We start from the raw sequence: 18,187 nt of genomic DNA, 5'->3' as shown, positions 1-18,187 counted from the left end.
TTTATTTCATGAACGAATTGGCAAAATCTGAATAAACTTGGTCTCATAAATGTCACTGGCCTAGTTCATGGATTAAATAAATACTCAAAGTTAACATTGTCTTTGGTATATCTCTGCATTCTGAAATGAATGTTACTGAAATGAAAATATTATCTGGAGAAAACAACAAAAAAACCATCAGGTATAACTTGTGCATAACACAAAGTATCTTTAACAATTACTAACAATATATTAATATTCAATATTCCATATATTAATAAAATTCCAAGTGAGAGCTATAGGAATATATAGACTAGAATTAATTTATCTTGGAAAATATCAAAATACGGGATTTTCTGCAAACTTTTGCACTGACAAGCAGACACAACTATAATAATTTCTTTTTAAATTGCCACAAGACAACATACACATTGCTTAAAACGATATCTTTTCTTTGTGCTAGATAAAATACAAAGAGAAGCACAACAAAGCTCGAGGAACGTACCATGTTATTCCAGATACACCTCAGATCCTCCTGGCTAAGAATGTCAGCTCTCTTGTATCTGAGGTAAAACATCGGAGAGTTACTTGTTCATTTTAAGTACATCCTTTTATTATGGGGGGATGGGGGGAAGGGGTGGGGCTTGCATTGCTGGTTTTACCTATTTTTATTCTGTGCTTTCAGAACAAATACAAAGAATATAGCAAGAAGCAGCTTCCACATGGGTCTTATACAACCCTGCCAGAGACACGAGACACTGCTCACGTGAAGGAGGTGACCAAGAATGTCAGTGAGGTAAGTAACTCATGTGATAACAATTTATGGTGAGATTATTACCTGCTGCCTATAATTGATTATACCGTTGCATGTTTTAGTATACATGCAACACATTTAGAGTCTCATCGTAAAATGCCCAAGGAGTCAGAAAAGATTAATTCCTACCAGAATGAGACTTTAACAAAGAGCTAAACACATTTTATTGGGAATCTGTTGAATACTCTGGAGAAAAGTGGTGGGCTGGAGTGCTAACGCGTGCCCTTAATTCAGATTTTATTTTTCATAGAACACAGTTTAAATACAAATCATTATCTCCAATTAGCAACCTTTTGTAATCTAAAGTGCAAACTATGACAAACAAGCTGGGGACCATACATTTTGAGACTGAAGAGACTGCATTTTATCTGTCTTAACAGTTTCAGTGAGCTTATTTCCAAGTTTCAGTAGCATTTACCTCCATGTGAAATTAAAAAATCACACCTTTTTTGGCCCTTTTTGCTCTTAACAGACAAACTATAAAAAGAAGTTTGTGAAGGAGAAAGGCAAGTCTAATTATTCTGTCATGCTGGAGCCTCCTGAAGTGAAACATGCCATGGAAGTTGCTAAAAAGCAGAGTACAGTAAGTTTGTCTTGTCTTTTCGTGAATTAAGTAGCTTGTGTAAGCAAATTCAATCAAAGTCTGCTGGCAAAAACAAAAGTTCACATACTTATGGATTTCCTACCAGCATCCATGTTAAGGTGTAATTCTGAAAGATATTCACAAATGTAAAATTGCAGTGAAATAAAGGATTTCTTTGAAAATCCTATTTCTACTTAATCACGTGGTAGGATTTAAAGTAATCAAGTGCAAATCACATCTAATAATTTTTTTCATTCCTTCAAATGCAGACAGAATTGCACATGCTTATTTCTTCATTTGTAGACAACTTGCAAAAACAAATTCCCAAATCCATTCCTTGTGAAATTATTTAAAAAAAAAAACAACATGCACTTTCCCAGCAACATTGCTGTGTCCTTATTAGATACATTCCTCATGAACAAACCTCAGTAATTTTCTTTCCTCTGTCTATCATCACGGATTAGATTGAATACAAGAAAGATGCCAAGTCAAAGCTCCACTACACACCTATAGCAGATCGACCAGATATTAAGAAAGCAACTCAGGCTGCCAAGTTAATTAGTGATGTAAGTGTTTTTTAAGCCTTCTGTATAATTTTTTAGCAGTAATTTTACTACTAAAAACAGTGTCAGTAAAATAATTAAAAGGGAATGTCATCACTACTAAACTACATTTTTTTGTTTCTTTGTTAGATTGAATATAAAAAGCGTGGAGAAGCTGGCATTGGCGTAACCATGCTGGGACGTCCAGATATTGAACTGGCAAAGGAGGTGTCCAAGCTAACTAGCCAGGTAATAATAAAAAGTTGGTGAAACTTCGACGCAGTGAGAGAAATGAGACATGATATTAACTTACAGAGTAATATTAATATTATAATTATTTCTAGATTAGGGGATAAGGGAATATTTTAAAGGTAACGTGTTAAAGTAAAAATTAAATCCCAGTGCAAGGTATTTCTTTATTAAATAAAGTTTTCTACTGACTTACTTAATGTCAGTAATGGAGTATAGAATCTCCTTAAAATGATGCCGTGACAAGATCTTTTAAACACTAAGTCTGAAGTGTTAGCTATGTTCTCTTTTTTTTTAGCTTTTCTGGGTATTGACTTTAAAAGAAGCAGCCTTTTACCTAATTCTTATTATCCATCCTTTATGAGATGGACATTCAGTTTCTTTCAGCCACTTTCTTTCTACTTTGTGCCTTTAAAATACTCTTCTGTTTTGATATGTTGATATGTTGTATTAATAGAAGGTTGCTTACTTTTATACAATGGTCATGTTCTCTGATCAGTCTGAAGCACATGCTTGCTATTTTCTGTGGCAATTTTTTCCTCCAGGACCTCAGTTCAACTTGGTTCTTTCTCACCACTTCATGCTTTAATTCTGTAATTGTTTGCATTTCTGATCTTGCTTTCTTGCTACGCATTGTAGGCAGAATACCTCAAACGACATATGAGAGGGCATGGAGCTGCATCTTATGATACCCCATGGATGAGAACCTTTAAGAAAGCTAATATGCTAAGTAGTCATGTAAGATAATTTTAAGTGACACATATGGGAATGCCATTTTTATGCGTCTGTCTCTTGCTTGCATATTATCTTACAACTCCAAGCTGTTAAAGGGTTTATGCCCCAGTTGCACTGGATCTTTTTGTGTCAAAGGTGTCGAATGTAGCAAAACTTGTGAGACTCCTCAGTTAGATGTGACCTCGTTTTTTCCTCTGGAAAGACAGTGCATGGGAATTCTGTAGGTGGGGAATTTGTCTGTTTCAGAAACACCACATGAAGCTTGAAACGTTATTATGCCTTTCATAATGGTTTTGGAACTTCCAGTGTTTTTAATGGAAGTTTCCAATGCACTCATGCAATGTGAAAACTCACCTTTTTCACCCAAAAAAGCTAAAACCAGACATACGAGCTTGAGCTGGTTTTCCTGAAATTGTGCAAAAAATGGAAATGTGTGTATATGACAAACCCGAATAATGGTGCTAGTAATTTTCTGTGAACAGTCATACCATATGCATAACATTCACACTAGAACTTCATTTTAACTATTCAAACTTCAAACTTCTATTTAAACTTCATTTAAACTGTTCTGTTTACATTATGCTGGAATGGCATAATGGAAGCATAGTGTATGACTGAATCAGCCCCAGAGCCTCTGAGAAGTGTACCCTGTAGTGATTTGAGGCCACATAGTTTCTTAGATGTCTTGCCATCTCAAAAGCTTTGGAAAATAGAAGAACAATGGCTGCATAGCAGTTTTTGAAGTGGCAGCAGACAGATCTATGCCGTTTCAGTTTTGCACATGTATTTCCAAATGAAAAAAAGGAGGATTATGGTTTTTCCGTGTCTAGCCGTGACTGCTGCACGTAACTGTCGCATGTTTGAATGTCAGCCACTGTGTTTGTCAGGAAAAACAAGAATCTGTTCAGCAGAACCAAGGATTCTTAAACTGGACAATTGAACTACAAGAAAAAAAAGAAATTATGTTTATTGCCATTCAGTGGTGAGATCCTCCTTTTCCATGCTTTTGCTCCAATGCTAGCCTGTTCTCCTCTTAGTTTTATAAATATGCTTTGATGAGATTATTTTGGTCCTGAGAGAAAATTAACTATTGCAGAGGCAGTAAGGGAGCAAAGAATAATTGGCATAATCTTCAACTTTTTTTTTCTCTTAGACATTCTTCTCATAAACTTGTTCTTTATAAAGCATTATGTCCGGTTTGTTTATCCACTTGCCTTTTTTTAGCTGGATTTCATCTGTCTGTCTGGCATGCTTCCTTTTAATTTTGCATAGATCTTCTAATAACATTTCTTCTAGTAAAAAAAGTTAACTCTTCGGCATGATAGTCTGATCTTGATCAGATGTTGCATACTTGCAAAACTTAACAGATTCTAGTATACGTCTGCTTGATTTTAATTTTTGTGAGGTCAGAACCAGTACTGATTCCTTTATGTAAAAAATGTTAATATTCTTTGTTTTTCTTACAGCAGCTATGTAATTTGTAGATTTGCCTGTTTCACTGTGTGTTTTATCTGAATGTTGGCATATTTTGCAAAGCAAAAGAGCAACAGTGGTATCCAGCATGAACCATATGGTGCTGTATGTACATGACAATGAATTCAAAGTGTGATTGTAGAATGTCATTTAATTCTGCATTCAATCATCTTTCTTCTTTTACTAATACAGAATTATCTGTTTACATTTCTGTAATTGTCATAAAAAAACCTCTAGCATGAATCAGCTGTTCCTCAACTTAGTTATCAGTTCTTCAGTATTTTATTTCTTTCATTTCGGTTTTCACATAAATATTGCTTGGGAGATCAGGTTTTTTTCTGAAGAACCATTAATCCTTTTTCCTCATCAGCCACAGTCTTATATTTTCTGCATGCTTTTTATAAGTATTACCTGGGTCCTGAACAAGATCAAATTCTTTCAGAAAGACTGATGACAGTTGTTCAGTTCTTGTTCTTTAGACCAGGGATGGGGGTTGCTAGCTTATTACTATAAAGTATCTTCAAGGAAATGTGGATTGGTAAACAGAAAGAAATGTTGCCTCACTTGTTTCCGGACTAGGCAGAATAGTACTAAAGGGAAGACATGACAAATCCTCAGAATTTTTCTACTGATGTTTCCTCTAATGGTGATGAGCATACATACTAACTATGGGATCCATTTAGATAAGCCAGAACTTAATCTTTACTACTTTGAGTTTTTCTTGCACTCTTCAGTAACTCTTCTGAAACAATTTTATGCATCTCTGATAGCAAAAAAAGTAATAAAACTGAAATATTCCTAATGGAACCATCCCTTTTTGTAGGTTCACAAGAAATAGTGAGGAATTAGCCTTTAGCTGCACCTGCAGCAGTGGGATGGGACAGGTCATGATGGATGAAGGACTTGCCCTCATTTAAGTCATTAGCAAAACTCTCACTCCTATCAACATTTCTGTGCCTTCAGCCTGGGTCTGCTGGAATATTATGGCTTACATCACTATGGTTTACCTTGCTAATGCGAATGTGGTTTGGAAGTGCTACTAAGCCTCTTGTGTAATCTAATTCCTAGTAATTAATTGTATCACTATTCTGTTTGTGATCATTAACATCCTTCTTCATCTCTGATTTATACAGAACACAGTATGTGTATAACAGTATATATAAAAGTATTTGATATATTGCCATCTTCAGTGCTCGTATGTGTTGAGGTAGTTTTTAAAGCTCATATTTCTCCAAGAAGTACGTAAAAAGTTCTTTTAAATACTCTTTATACTTGTGTCAATTTTTGTCTCTTTGTGAAATAAGGTATCTTTTATCTATGCACAGTTCCCATCAAGTGAAAAATTCATCATCTCTGAGGGTCAGAATTTAGCTGTATTTTGTCAACATACTTCTCTTGACTATGTCTGTTATTTTTACAATGAGGAGATGTAACCTGTGCACTGAAAGAAAAATTGAAAGTGGTATTTTGTAAATACGGATGTAGATTTTCTTTCCATGTCGGATCGTCTTTAAAATAGCCTTTATTCCAGCGGATGCCTTCAAGTTACTACATTTTCATCCTTCTGCTTATCATCAGCATTGAAGTAGGGTCTCTTTGCCTTCTGCAGCCAAACAAGTGAGTACTCAAGAACAGTTGTAATACCTGGTTGTTTTTTAATTTAGGTGAAATACAAGGAGAATTTTTCCAAAGAAATGGGTAAAAAGCCAAAGTATGATTTAAAGGAGGCTAAAATCTACAAGACCATGAAAGACGCTCACAACATGGCTAGTGAGGTATGTTTACTTATGCTTTTCCTCTAGGGAAATTAAAAGTTTCAAATTTCTTTAACAAAGACCTCCTTTATGTTATTAATACATTCAACATCACAGGTTTTATTAGCAGTCTCCTTTTCTGATGTTGTTTGTCCTTTCTTACCTGCAGGTGAAATACAAGGCGGATTTAAAGAAACTTCATAAGCCTGTCACAGACATGTCTGAATCACTGATTATGAACCATGTCCTGAGTACAAGCCAACTCGCCAGTGCTGTAAGCTCATTATCTAATCCCAGATCCATTTGATTTTTCCATTACTATTGATTCCATTCTCAATTGATCTCTACTAACTATTTCTGTAACAATTACTCCCTCTGTTACTGTTCATGGGACATCACCTGGTAGTGATCTCTTCCTCTACTTCCTAATGATTATTTCCTAGTTAACTAGCAACTTTGCCATATTTGTCCTCTGGGAAGTGAAATCTTTATTAGCTGTAGAACTGCTAATATTTTAAATCCTCTAATAATTTTTAGTGGATTGATTCTTTATTACATTTTAACTGATCGCATCACACTAACAAATACTGTTTCTTCTTTTTTTACTTTTTTCTTTATTGCTCACTGTATTTAAAATTTTTATTTTTGTCTGGTTTTTTAATTTCATGTTTATGTTTAACATCCCCCTGTTGTAGATGTACAGAATTGTGCCTAACAAAATACTTGATGATTTTACTGAGAAAAGACAAAAATCATTATTGCCTGGCACAGCCTTTTCATGTATTCACTGTGTTTTCTTTTTTCTTTTTCTTTTTTTAATCCTGGTTTTGAAAAAATCTTTGTTGCAATCAAAATGGTTGAAAAAAGATAACTGTTCACCCAGATCTTTAGAAGTGATATCTGATACTGGGAGTTAAACTTCTTGGTTTTGTTTTACTTTTTGTATTTCTAATTTCTCTTTGATGTTCTGTTGAAGTGTTGCTTTGATTGGACCTAAGAAGTAAATTTGCTGAGGGATTTTTTTTTTATTGAGATGATTTTTGACACCTTCCCTTCAGTACCAGTACAAGAAGCAATATGAGAAGAGTAAGGGTCACTACCATGTGGTGCCAGATAATCTTGAGCAGGTTCATCTAAGAGAGGCATCAGAACTACAGAGCCATGTAAGTTGGTCATGTGTTTCTCATTAACCCCACTCACTGAGTACCAGTCTCCATCACTGAAGTCATCCTATCAAATTCTCCCATATATAACAATCTCTGTGCCTATCTGCTTTATAAACACTGCACACCTGAGTAAACAAGTCAATGAGAAATATTTGCACATTTGCAAGTTTAGAACACATGTAAAATATCTGTATGATTTCTTTATTCTAGAGTAGGTCTCAAAGTTACTTGTGTCTTTGTATATGGATCTTTTTACACAGTATAATACATTTATCAGGGTGATTTCGTCTATAGAAAAAAGGACCTGGTAGTCACAGAAACTGGAAATTAAAAGAAGTAGGGTTGTTGCTGACAGTATATTTTCAACTGCTTTATCCATTCTAGCCACAAGTGATACAAAGGAGAGCTCTGCTATTCTTTTTCTGCATCCAAAATTGCTTTAACCCAAGTAATACCTATGCTGCTATTAAATGTGTCTTGACATTTTTTTCCTCTGGAATACGGCAAATGGTGAATCGTTCCAGAGACATTCATACTCTGATTTGGTCTCTAATCCTCTCTATTCCAGGTTCTATTCCAGGTATTTATTGACTGTAAAGCAAGAGGGAAATTACTGCTAGAACACAAAGGGCCATAGTTATTGCTCTGCTGCATGGCATGGAAGAGCAAAAAGGATACGTAGCAAAGGACTATAAGAAAAAGGTTGTTAATCAGTTTGTAGTTAAAGTTTAAGTCACTACTTGTTGCTCCAGTTTGAGATCAGGGTCTGTCTCAGCAGTCTGAAAATTGATGCCCTAAGGGCTGGATACTATAACTTGAAGCAAGAATATCTTTATCCTTGTAGACATTTTACTTCCTGGACGCTCATGCGCAGAATTAGTTAGCAAGTCGCTAAACTGCATCTTTTCAAGCCCTGCCGCTAACACCAAGCAATCCATTAATATGTAACTGGCTGAACTCAGCCAGGGTCATGAGCAGTCTGAGTGCCTTCAAGTTAGATTTTTACAGCTATCTGTCTTCCTTCTTGTGATCAGTAAATTCTTGAAATCTGAACTGACACTGCTTATTTTCTGAAACAGGAAATAAATCAGTAAAATTTTAGGTGACACACATTTTGCTGCAAGCCTGACCTTTCATTTTACATTTTATGATCAATAATACGGATTTCAGGAAGGTAAACAGTATTAGACATTCATTTTTTACCACGGATCTGTTGACCAAAGTAGGCACATACTAGTCGATGAATTGGTTCTTTGGTTATTTAGGAAAATAACTTTTTTTCATTTTGTTTCAGGTGAAATACAGAGAAAAGTATGAGAAAGAAAAAGGAAAACCTATGTTGGACTTTGAAACTCCAACATACCTTACTGCAAAGGAATCTCAGCTCATGCAGAGTGAGGTATGGTTAAAATCAATACTGATAGACTAAAAACTTTAAAATTTATTTTTTGTAGTTAAACTTTCACAGTGATTTAGACAGGCAATTATACTTGCATCTTGTGCATGCTGATAGATTGAAAAATTACAGCTATAGCACACTTCTTTATATTGGTTCTGAAATACTACATTTAAAATTCATGAAGCTTTCCTGTGTCACGATGAAGTGTATATTACCTGCAATTTTTTATCAAGAAGCTATCAGTAAATGAAGCTTAAGTAAGTCTTCGAGTCTTCAGAAGAAATGTAATATGAAATACATTTCCCTTAAACTTTTGCAACACAAGTATTGTATGTGTGTTGGTTATCATAGTCCACAGAAAGTACCCTGGTTATTCTTTTCACCTCAGAACTCTATTTTTGAGAAACCCATTTATTTCCTGTTTGTCTCTACTGTCATAGTGTTCTTCACTGACCTGTCATTCTGTTCCCTCAAGCAGTTCTTTTCTGTTTGTTTGAAGTATAATCTTGTTCTGTCACAGATGAAGGCTTATACATGCTGAAAAACACTTGTATAAGGCCATTAGTCATTATGTTTGAGTGATTCCATTGAATGTATACAAATAAGTAGAAAAAGAAAAAAAAAAGGCAGGGTCAGGTCATATTTCCATTGAAAGTAATGAGCTGTTTCATGGGCTTTAGTAGAAACAGGATTTATTGCTTTAGGTGCCCATGGCATTGACTGTAGCAGATTGTCATTGTGACATTAATACCAAACCACTGCTCCATCCTCCCAGTAGTTTTTCACATAATTAAAAATAATGTAATAAATATTTGCTATTTTGCTTTTTTTTCTTCTTACTCTTATTAGAAAGAATATAAGAAAGACTTTGAAGAGTCCATTAAGGGCAGAAATCTTACTGGCTTGGAGATTACACCATCCTTATTACATGTCAAATATGCAACCAAAATAGCGAGCGAGGTAGCAGTTATTCTGTGCTTATTTCCTCTGTCAAGTTAAATAATTCCACTAAGTATTCACAGCAGCATTTCTTCTGCACCACTTTCTTTTTCCTAACCATTCACATTAAGCATGTTTACATATATTTTGTGTTGTGATCTAATTTGTTATGGACATTTATTTCATTGTTCGTTAACTGTGTTCATATTTACTATGTCCCTTTCTGACATTCATCAGCCTAACTGTTCCATAGTGGGGTGTGTATGTGCGTGCCTTTGCGATTTATCTTGAACAGTAATTACTATACTCTATTCTGTTGCAGTAGTTCTTATATAACCCCATACAATATTCTTTGTTGTTTTAAAAAAGTATTTTTTCTTTTGGAGCTTTTGGAAATTTTTTTTTTTTTTTTTTTTAAATTTTTGCAACAAAGTTGTAAAGCATAGAACTCTCTTTAGTCTGGCTTTGCAGTTTTCATTTTCTTTCTTCTGCAGAAAGAGTACAGGAGGGATCTGGAGGAAGGTGTCAAAGGTAAAGGACTAACAGCTTTAGAGGAGACTCCAGACATGTTAAGAGCGAAGAATGCAACTCAAATCCTGAACGAGGTATGTCAAAAGCTATTTTGAAAATATCTGAATGGATATAACAGCCTCCAACTGATAAATGCTTACGGCTGTATAACACTCGTACAAACTTTGTCATTCCCTAGAAACTCTTGAGTAGAGAGAAAAAAAGAATGTGTATGGGTGACTAAGGATAGAACTGAGAGCCTGAACTTTTAAGTGAGCTCTTTTCTGGCTTGCAGTTACTGTCAGGAATATAGGTGGGAAACAGGTGCTGTGATCAATAGTCAGATCAGTCAAGGAATAGACTAAACCAGCATTGTGATGCAGCAAGGCTAAGAGTAGGAGCCAGAGGTGTCAGTTTTGTAAACTAGGCATCTTAGGTCAGGAGCAGTTACCAACAATTAGGAACTGAGGACCAAGGCTGAGGAAACAAGAAGCGAAGTGAGAGATCAGAAAGGGACTACAGTGAGGGAACCAGACTGGCATACTTCTGCTTTGGGAGGTGTGCTGTGCAGCAAAGAGCTCTTTTTGAATGCTTTATGCTTGATGGGTGAGTCAGAAACACCAGCCATGCTCATGGACAGTTCCCCCTGCCCAGGACTGATGCCCACTTGGCAGCCGCAGGGCTGATGGCCAAGGCAGTCTTGCCCACTTTGATGGAGAGGTGGCCATCAGACAGTCAGGATGCAAACCTAACAGCTACTTTATTTACGTGGTGGACTGGTATAATAAATATTTCATAGTGATTGTTTTCATAGGATAAGATTAGCTTATATTTTAAGAGCCTTAACATCATCAGGCTGAAAGCTGAAAAAAGTAACTTTTTAATGTTTCTTACGATTTTGCTTCTTAACAAAATACTCTTAAGATAAGCATTCTTACTGACAACAGCATTTTGTACTTAGTAGTGCAGAGTTTTTGAGTTATTCAAAGAGCCTATATTTTATTACCAGAATACTACAGACATACTCAGCTAAGTTCAGCAGAGTTGGCATAGAGAGATATGAATTATACCAATCTATACAAAATAAATCTTTTAGACCTTAGTGGAAGATCTCTTTGGGAAGGATGGCTGCTGCAACACTGAGTTTTTAGGGAGGGTATTCATTCCAAAGGGCCCAAAATGTCACAGAGAATCCTGATACCTTGCATTTTTTGGACATGCTCAGTGTGAAATATCTGTGATCACTCTTCACTACCACATGCATTTCACACACTGCTCGCTCTCTCTTGCTTCTCTTCTGTGCAAGTTATTGTTTTGCACTGATCACTGGTCACCTAAAGGAACTTACACTTTGAGATTACTGGTGTAAGAAGGAAGAGTGACCTTAATACCGCTGGCCTGTAGTGTGCTCCATTTACTGCTGGAGTAGGCTGTTTGTTCTGAAAATTTAAGTCATAAAGTACACACTTTAATGACATCATTTGTGTGTTTAATTGTGAGTTTATATTAGTAGTATTCCTATTTTGTGGTGTGGTCATGAAAGTATCTGGAGTTGCTAAAGGTATTGCATTCACATTGACAAAGTATCTATTTACTGTCTTCATCTGCAGAAAGAGTACAAAAAAGCCTTGGAATTAGAAATCAGAGGAAAAGGTCTGACAGAACTGGCTTTGGAGACACCAGATTTTGTGAGAGCAAAGAATGCCACTGACATTGCCAGCCAGGTCTGTGTGAATATCTCATATATCACATCTGATGTCGTCTTTAAAGGAAAATTTATTAACAGTTTTTTCTGATTAAACCAAATGAAAATTGTTGTCAAGATATGATTAAGGCACCTAAATGTGAGCTTTCCCCAACAGATCAAATACAAACAACTGGCAGAAATGGAGAAAGCCAACTTCACCAGTGTTGTCGATACTCCGGAGATTATTCATGCCCAGCAGGTCAAGAACCTTTCAAGCCAGGTATCTTGAGTGAAGCAATTTAATCATTGTTCATGTGGGAACCTCAAGTGGATACTAATTTGGAGCACCTAAATAACTACCTGTCACAACATTCAGGAGATACACCAGAAAAACAAATTTCTCTAGAGCTGTGATGTGGCATCTCTTACTCTGAAATTCCATTTCAATATTGAAATTAATTTATTTTAATGCTGTATAAAATGAAACAATAATTTCTACTGCTTTTGCAATACCAAAGCTAATTTTGTTCTAAATAGATTTAGCTTAATTTTCCTACTCCTTAATAATCTAATGTTTAAAATAAATCTTACACACATGCATAATCTGCATTTATATCAGACACAGAAGTACTCACATTTCCATAAAGGTGGGCATTATGCAACAATAAATAATGCCAGATTGTTTATTACTGCTTTTGTATTAATGGAATGTATTTTGTATTTTCTATCAGAAAAAGTATAAGGAAGATGCAGAAAGGACCATGCCATACTATGTGCCTGTAGCAGACACACCAGAAATGCAGAGAGTCCGTGAGAATCAAAAGAACTTTAGCACAGTATGTATATAAATAATAATTACTGTTACTGTCAACTAATAAAGAATGTTCAGCTTTTTTTCATTCAATAAGGTCCCGATATCACACCCTAATCCCAGCTAGTCTGCCTTTACATTCTCAGGGATCTTCAGTTAGAGGGTCCACTTTGTATGCAGCAGGCCACTTACGCATTACACAGGGAACCAAAATGATTCTGTAATTTTCTTGAAAAAATCTTTCTGCAGCAGTGCTTTGACAATTCCTTTGCAAGTAACAGAGAATTGGAAATTGTCTGTGGTTGTCAGTGGGACTACCTGCAAGACTGTACGGTCAATAATGGAACTCCACAATCTGACTTGAAATCTTTACCTTTCATTGTTGAGACTTAATTGTTTTAGATACAATCTGGCACCTTTCAAGATTTTTCAGTGAATCTAGTTAAGGATCTCCTATTGCTAATTTAAATGAGAATACTTGTAACCGTGGTACATCTTTATATCACTAATGGTGGCGTTAAAACGACCTCCTTACAAGGTGTACCTGAAATTTTTTTTTTCCCCTCATCTTCAAAGAAAACTCTGTGAGTAACTTTTTGTGGCATAGAGTCAACATTTGATGTTTTACTTTTAACTTTTTCAACAGCTTCAGTATCAGTGGGACCTACAGAACAGTAAAGGAAAAGTTACAGTTGTACAAGACACACCAGAAATGTTGCGTGTGAAAGAAAACCAGAAGAATTTCAGCTCGGTATAGTTATTTTCTGTTTTCAGTTCTCATTCCAAAAAATACAGTTTAATATGTTTAATAAAATAACTATTTTTGGCTCGTATCTTACAGGTACTTATGTTCTTGATCTGCTTAAATGTGTATAAGAACTTTTTCAAACAAAACTAATTTTATTCTAAGTAGATTTATTTGGATTTAGATTTAGATTTTTGCTACGCCTTTTTATCTACTCTTTTTTGTGGAGTGCCTTGATTACACTCTATCACATATACATAGCTATGATATAGTTAAACAATTGATCCTGTACTTAATTCGTTCTACTAGTATCCACCTTTCTTTTGTCCTGTTACCACGTAAGTAGTGTATTCTTGTTGTGTTGCAACTGTCTTCTTTCAGTGAAAAGTGAACTGTCTGCCTGATTTGTTTCACATTTCATGTGTTACCATGAAGTGCCTATAGTCTGCTGCATCATTTTGCCACTAGCACCATTAGCATACTAAGTAATTAAGTGGAAGACATTTGTGTAAAACATAATAAAACAAATTAGAAAAGGAACAAATTAGAACAAATATTAGTCTTCAATCCTAAAATTAGCCTACAAATGTTTTGACATTCTACTTAAAATGCATTACTACAAATATAAATGATCAGCCTCTTTTTTGCACAAATGGCAGTCATGTGGTAGGACAGACTGCAGATGGGGAATAAGGCAGTGACTGGAGATAATCCTCCGAGTTGGCTTTCAGCCTGCACTGTTGTTGTATAAATCACTGTCATGAGCCTGTACTCACTCTCTAGAAGAAATAGTGTTGTGTTTTGTATGCTTAACCTTGTTGTATTCATTCCAAATGTTAAGATTTTATATAAAGAAGATATTGGAACTGGAACTACTATTGAAAAGACACCAGAGATGCAGAGAGTTAAACGAACCCAGGATGCAATTAGCTCGGTACAAAAGAATTGATTTTTAATACTCTACCAGTGCTAATTCAACTTGAAATAATATCTTTTTCCCCCTCTTATTTCTTTAAGTGTTGCTAACCGTGGCTTGGCAATAATCCATCCAGCTAAGTCTTACTTTCTAAAAGTTTTTGCCTATTCTTGTTACTTAAACGGTAATCTTTCTAATGATTAACATTCAATTTGTTATGTACAATCCATTTCTAAAACATGAAAGCTCTTGCCATCATTTTTAATCTCATCCTAAACACAGTTTATTTAGCACAGAATCAAAGAATCATTTAAGTTGGTAGGGTCCTGAGAGCATCTACTCCAACCCTGTTGCTCAAGCAGGATCAGCTAGAGCACGTTGCCTAGGACCACGTCCAGTTGAGTTTTGAATATCCTGAAGGATGGAGACTCCACAACCTCTCTGTGCAACCTGTTCCAGTGTCTGACCACCCTCACAGTAAAAAAGTGTTTTCCTGTGTTCAGATTGAATTTTCTGGTTTTTTAATTTGTGACCATTACCTCTTGTCCTGTCACTGAGCACTACTGAGACGAGTAGCTCCCTCCTCTTCATTCCTTCTCACTGGGTATTTATACACATTGATAAGTTCCCCCTGAACCTACTCTTCTCCAGGCTGAAGAGTCCCAGCTCTCTAAGCCTCTTCTCATATCAAAGATGCTCCTGTCTCTTACTCATCTTTGTGCCCCTGCACTGGACTTGCTCCAGTAAGTCCATATCTTTCTTGTACTGGTGAGCCCAGAACTGGGCCCAGAACTCCAGATGTGGCCTCACCAGTGCTGAGTAGAGGGCAAGGATCACCTCCCTTGACCTGCTGGCAGTGCCCTTCTTAATGCAGCCAAGGATGTTGTTGGCCTTCTTTACCATGAGGGTACATTGCTGGCTCATGGTCAGCTTGTTGTCCACCAGGTCCTCAAGGTCCTTTGCTGCAAAGCTGCTTCCCAGTCAGCCCCCAGCATCCACGGTGCCTGGGGTTATTCCTCCCCAGGTGCAGGACTTCGCATTTCCCCCTGTTGAACTTCAGGAGATACCTTTCAGCCCATTTCTCCAGCCTGTCTAGGACCCTCTGGGTGGCAGCACAACCCTTGGGTGTATCAGGCCGTCCTCCCAGGTTTGTGTCAGCTGCAAACTTGCTGAGGGTGCTCTCTGTCCCGGCATCCAGGTCATCAGTGAGGATGTTAAACAGTATTGGCCCCAGTATTGACCCCTGGGGTACACCACTGCTGACTTGCCTCCAACTGGCCCTTGTGCCACTGATCAAAATGCTCTGGACCCGGCCATTTAGCCAGTTTTCAGTCCGTGTCACTGTGCACTTACCTAAGCCGTACTTTGTTAGGATGTGAGGATGCCAGGGCAAACAGTGTCAAAAACCTTACTAAAGCATGTCTCGTAAAACTTTTATATTATATAAAAAATTGTAACACACTAAAATTGGAATAAGTGTATATATTACTTTTCTTTCAAAACTTAAAAATCTTTTTCATGCTTTTTTGAATGCTGACATCATTTTAGTATAAAAGATACTAACATTTCAGCCAATTTTTTTCATGTGTAGTACGTTAAACATGTTCTTGTGAAATGCTGTTCTTTTTTTTTGTTATGCTAAAGTAGAAATGCAAATAGCACTGTAATTGTTAAAATGTTGTGTGATGACTCTCACCTTTGTTGAATATAATAGATTTTTAGAAATCAAAAATTCTTTCATTGATAGAAAGACCGAACGGTATCAGGTTCAAAGGTATTTACACTTGTTTTTAGAAAACCCTTTTAGTAAAGTGCCATTCACAATGACATCTCATCAGCAGGTAAAGTTAACTTCTAAAAGGTTGCTTGTAAAGATGATGGGAATACTTTAACAGCAGCTCTCTGCTCATGTTAAAGCCAATGAGATCTTTTAAATTTTCAGTCTCCTCGAGATCAGATAATGCTCTTTATGTATCCACATATGAATCTAGGTGCCTATTTCATGTTAGGCTAAGATTTTTAGAAATTATTTTAAATTTTTAGTATCACAATTTTTTGGAACTCAGTGTAAGAAACCGTGAAATGGTTCAGTTGTTATAAATCAGGGGGTTTGTTCTTGCTAAAATTAAGCTCCTGGGAGATGTTAGATACCCAAATTTTAAGCTTCAGCTGAAAAATTCTGGCTCAAACAAGACTCTGCTTTTTTACCCTGAGCTGAGTTATTGTTAAACTGCTTTGTAGAAGTGTGGCAGAGTTAGCTATCAGATAACTCTGATAAAAGGTTCCTTGATGATTTCCTTCTATCAGAATACATTTAGTATCTGAGATTTGAATGAGTTTGTAAAGTATAAAGGACCTAAGTTTCTTTATTCATGTAACTTCTTAGACATGCCTGCGTCAGCTGTTCTTTAATGTAAGTAATCTTAATTTTTTCTGATATCTGCATCTTTGTAGATTAAGTACAAGGAGGGTATTGGAAAAGGAACTCCAATTCCGGATCTCCCAGAAGTGAAGCGTGTCAAGGAGACACAGAAGCACATCAGTTCGGTAATGGCCACTATTTTCTACTTATCTATATACTTACGCAGAGCTCAAGCTCCAAACTTTGGTAGTGTTTGTGGGTATTTTTTGTTGAAAAGACAACAGATTTCTTAAATCGCTATATTCAGCAGCAGGAAGTTCAAACATCTGAATTTTGCAGTGATCATTACAGTCAGCCACTTCCCTGTATTACTTCTGTGATCTTTTCTAAATACAGAACTAGGAACAAAAAATACCCGGATGATGTTGTACAATTAGTCTGAAAAAAATGGATCAGCTAGAGAGAACTTTGTGGGAAAAAATAATTGGAGCCTTTTTTGTAGTCACAAAACCTAGTGACAATTGTAAGTGGAAACGGTACCTGGCTCTTCCCATGTCTTGTTAAGTATAGATTTTAATAACCACAACGTGCTCTCCTGATTTTGAGCCACTACTGCTTTACTTTGATCTCTGCATACAGGATTGAGGCAGGATATGGTCTTGTGATTATTGGTACCTCAGATGTTTGCTATACAATGCTGAGGAGCAGTGACACCCATATAAGGAGTATCTTACGATTTTCCATTCCTGATTTTAAGTACTGTTTCCCTTTTGAGCTGTTTATGATACTGATTTTTTTACAGCTCACTTTTGCACAACTGATTTTTTTTTTCAAATTATTCTTCATTTTTTCTTTTACGTCATTTTTTTCCCTTGCTGCGAGCGCATTATTTTTGTATTTTTTCATTGTTTCAATGACATCATGCAGTGAATCTGGTTTTTTGTTAGCTCTTTTTGTTGCAAGTATTTTACTAGTTTCAGGAAGAACCATTAGTGCATTTATAATCTATTTCTACATGATTAGGTTTTAAACCAACCCAGGCATCTCCTATGCAACTCCTTTAATGAAAAATGCAATTTTTAAAATCAAACAATTACAGGTTAAGTTAAATCTAATAATATGAGAGCTAACACTCAATTGTTTTTCTTACTATAGACATAAACCAAAGTAAAATAGTGGTGTTCCGAACAAAGAGTCACAAAGATCAAAATTAAATGGAGCCCACAACTAAGTATTTTCATATTAAACATGTCTATAAAAGGTTCAGCTGTTTGTTAACACCATAAAAAAAACCTCCAGAAATGTTGACTGCCTGAAAAGTAATACTATTACATTTCCTAAACTAAGATGAAAAGCAGAACATACCTACCTTTCATGCCAGGTCAGCAGAATATTTAAACTTGTGTCCTACTATAATAAAGTATTCCATTGACTTCAATGTGTTCAAGCACCTCAACATAGACATTAAGTACTTTGCTGAGCTCGTTACTGTACTTAAAAAGATGCACACTATGAGTAAAATA

General features: G+C 36.0%; 1 protein-coding gene across 1 annotated transcript in view; it reads left to right on the top strand.

Moving 5' to 3' along the window:
* The window catches only part of NEB (nebulin), a gene marked incomplete at its 5' end in the record, with an annotated part of 61,903 nt that overhangs the window by 30,852 nt on the left and 12,864 nt on the right, over positions 1–18,187 (top strand). Inside the window, 18 exons of the mRNA XM_009581839.1 lie at positions 443–547; positions 665–775; positions 1,266–1,376; positions 1,841–1,942; positions 2,069–2,167; positions 2,807–2,905; positions 6,040–6,150; positions 6,299–6,403; positions 7,188–7,292; positions 8,590–8,694; positions 9,544–9,654; positions 10,128–10,238; positions 11,754–11,867; positions 12,006–12,110; positions 12,562–12,666; positions 13,288–13,392; positions 14,228–14,320; positions 16,757–16,849. Of these exons, the coding sequence (XP_009580134.1) occupies positions 443–547; positions 665–775; positions 1,266–1,376; positions 1,841–1,942; positions 2,069–2,167; positions 2,807–2,905; positions 6,040–6,150; positions 6,299–6,403; positions 7,188–7,292; positions 8,590–8,694; positions 9,544–9,654; positions 10,128–10,238; positions 11,754–11,867; positions 12,006–12,110; positions 12,562–12,666; positions 13,288–13,392; positions 14,228–14,320; positions 16,757–16,849 (1,890 nt within the window). The remainder of the gene's footprint in view (positions 1–442; positions 548–664; positions 776–1,265; positions 1,377–1,840; positions 1,943–2,068; positions 2,168–2,806; positions 2,906–6,039; positions 6,151–6,298; positions 6,404–7,187; positions 7,293–8,589; positions 8,695–9,543; positions 9,655–10,127; positions 10,239–11,753; positions 11,868–12,005; positions 12,111–12,561; positions 12,667–13,287; positions 13,393–14,227; positions 14,321–16,756; positions 16,850–18,187) is intronic.

The sequence above is a fragment of the Fulmarus glacialis genome, unplaced genomic scaffold (genome assembly GCF_000690835.1).
Source record: "Fulmarus glacialis isolate BGI_N327 unplaced genomic scaffold, ASM69083v1 scaffold4550, whole genome shotgun sequence".
Lineage (NCBI taxonomy): Eukaryota > Metazoa > Chordata > Aves > Procellariiformes > Procellariidae > Fulmarus > Fulmarus glacialis.
The sequence above is the reverse complement of the archived record's forward strand: the minus strand, read 5'-3'. Positions and strand labels throughout refer to the sequence as shown.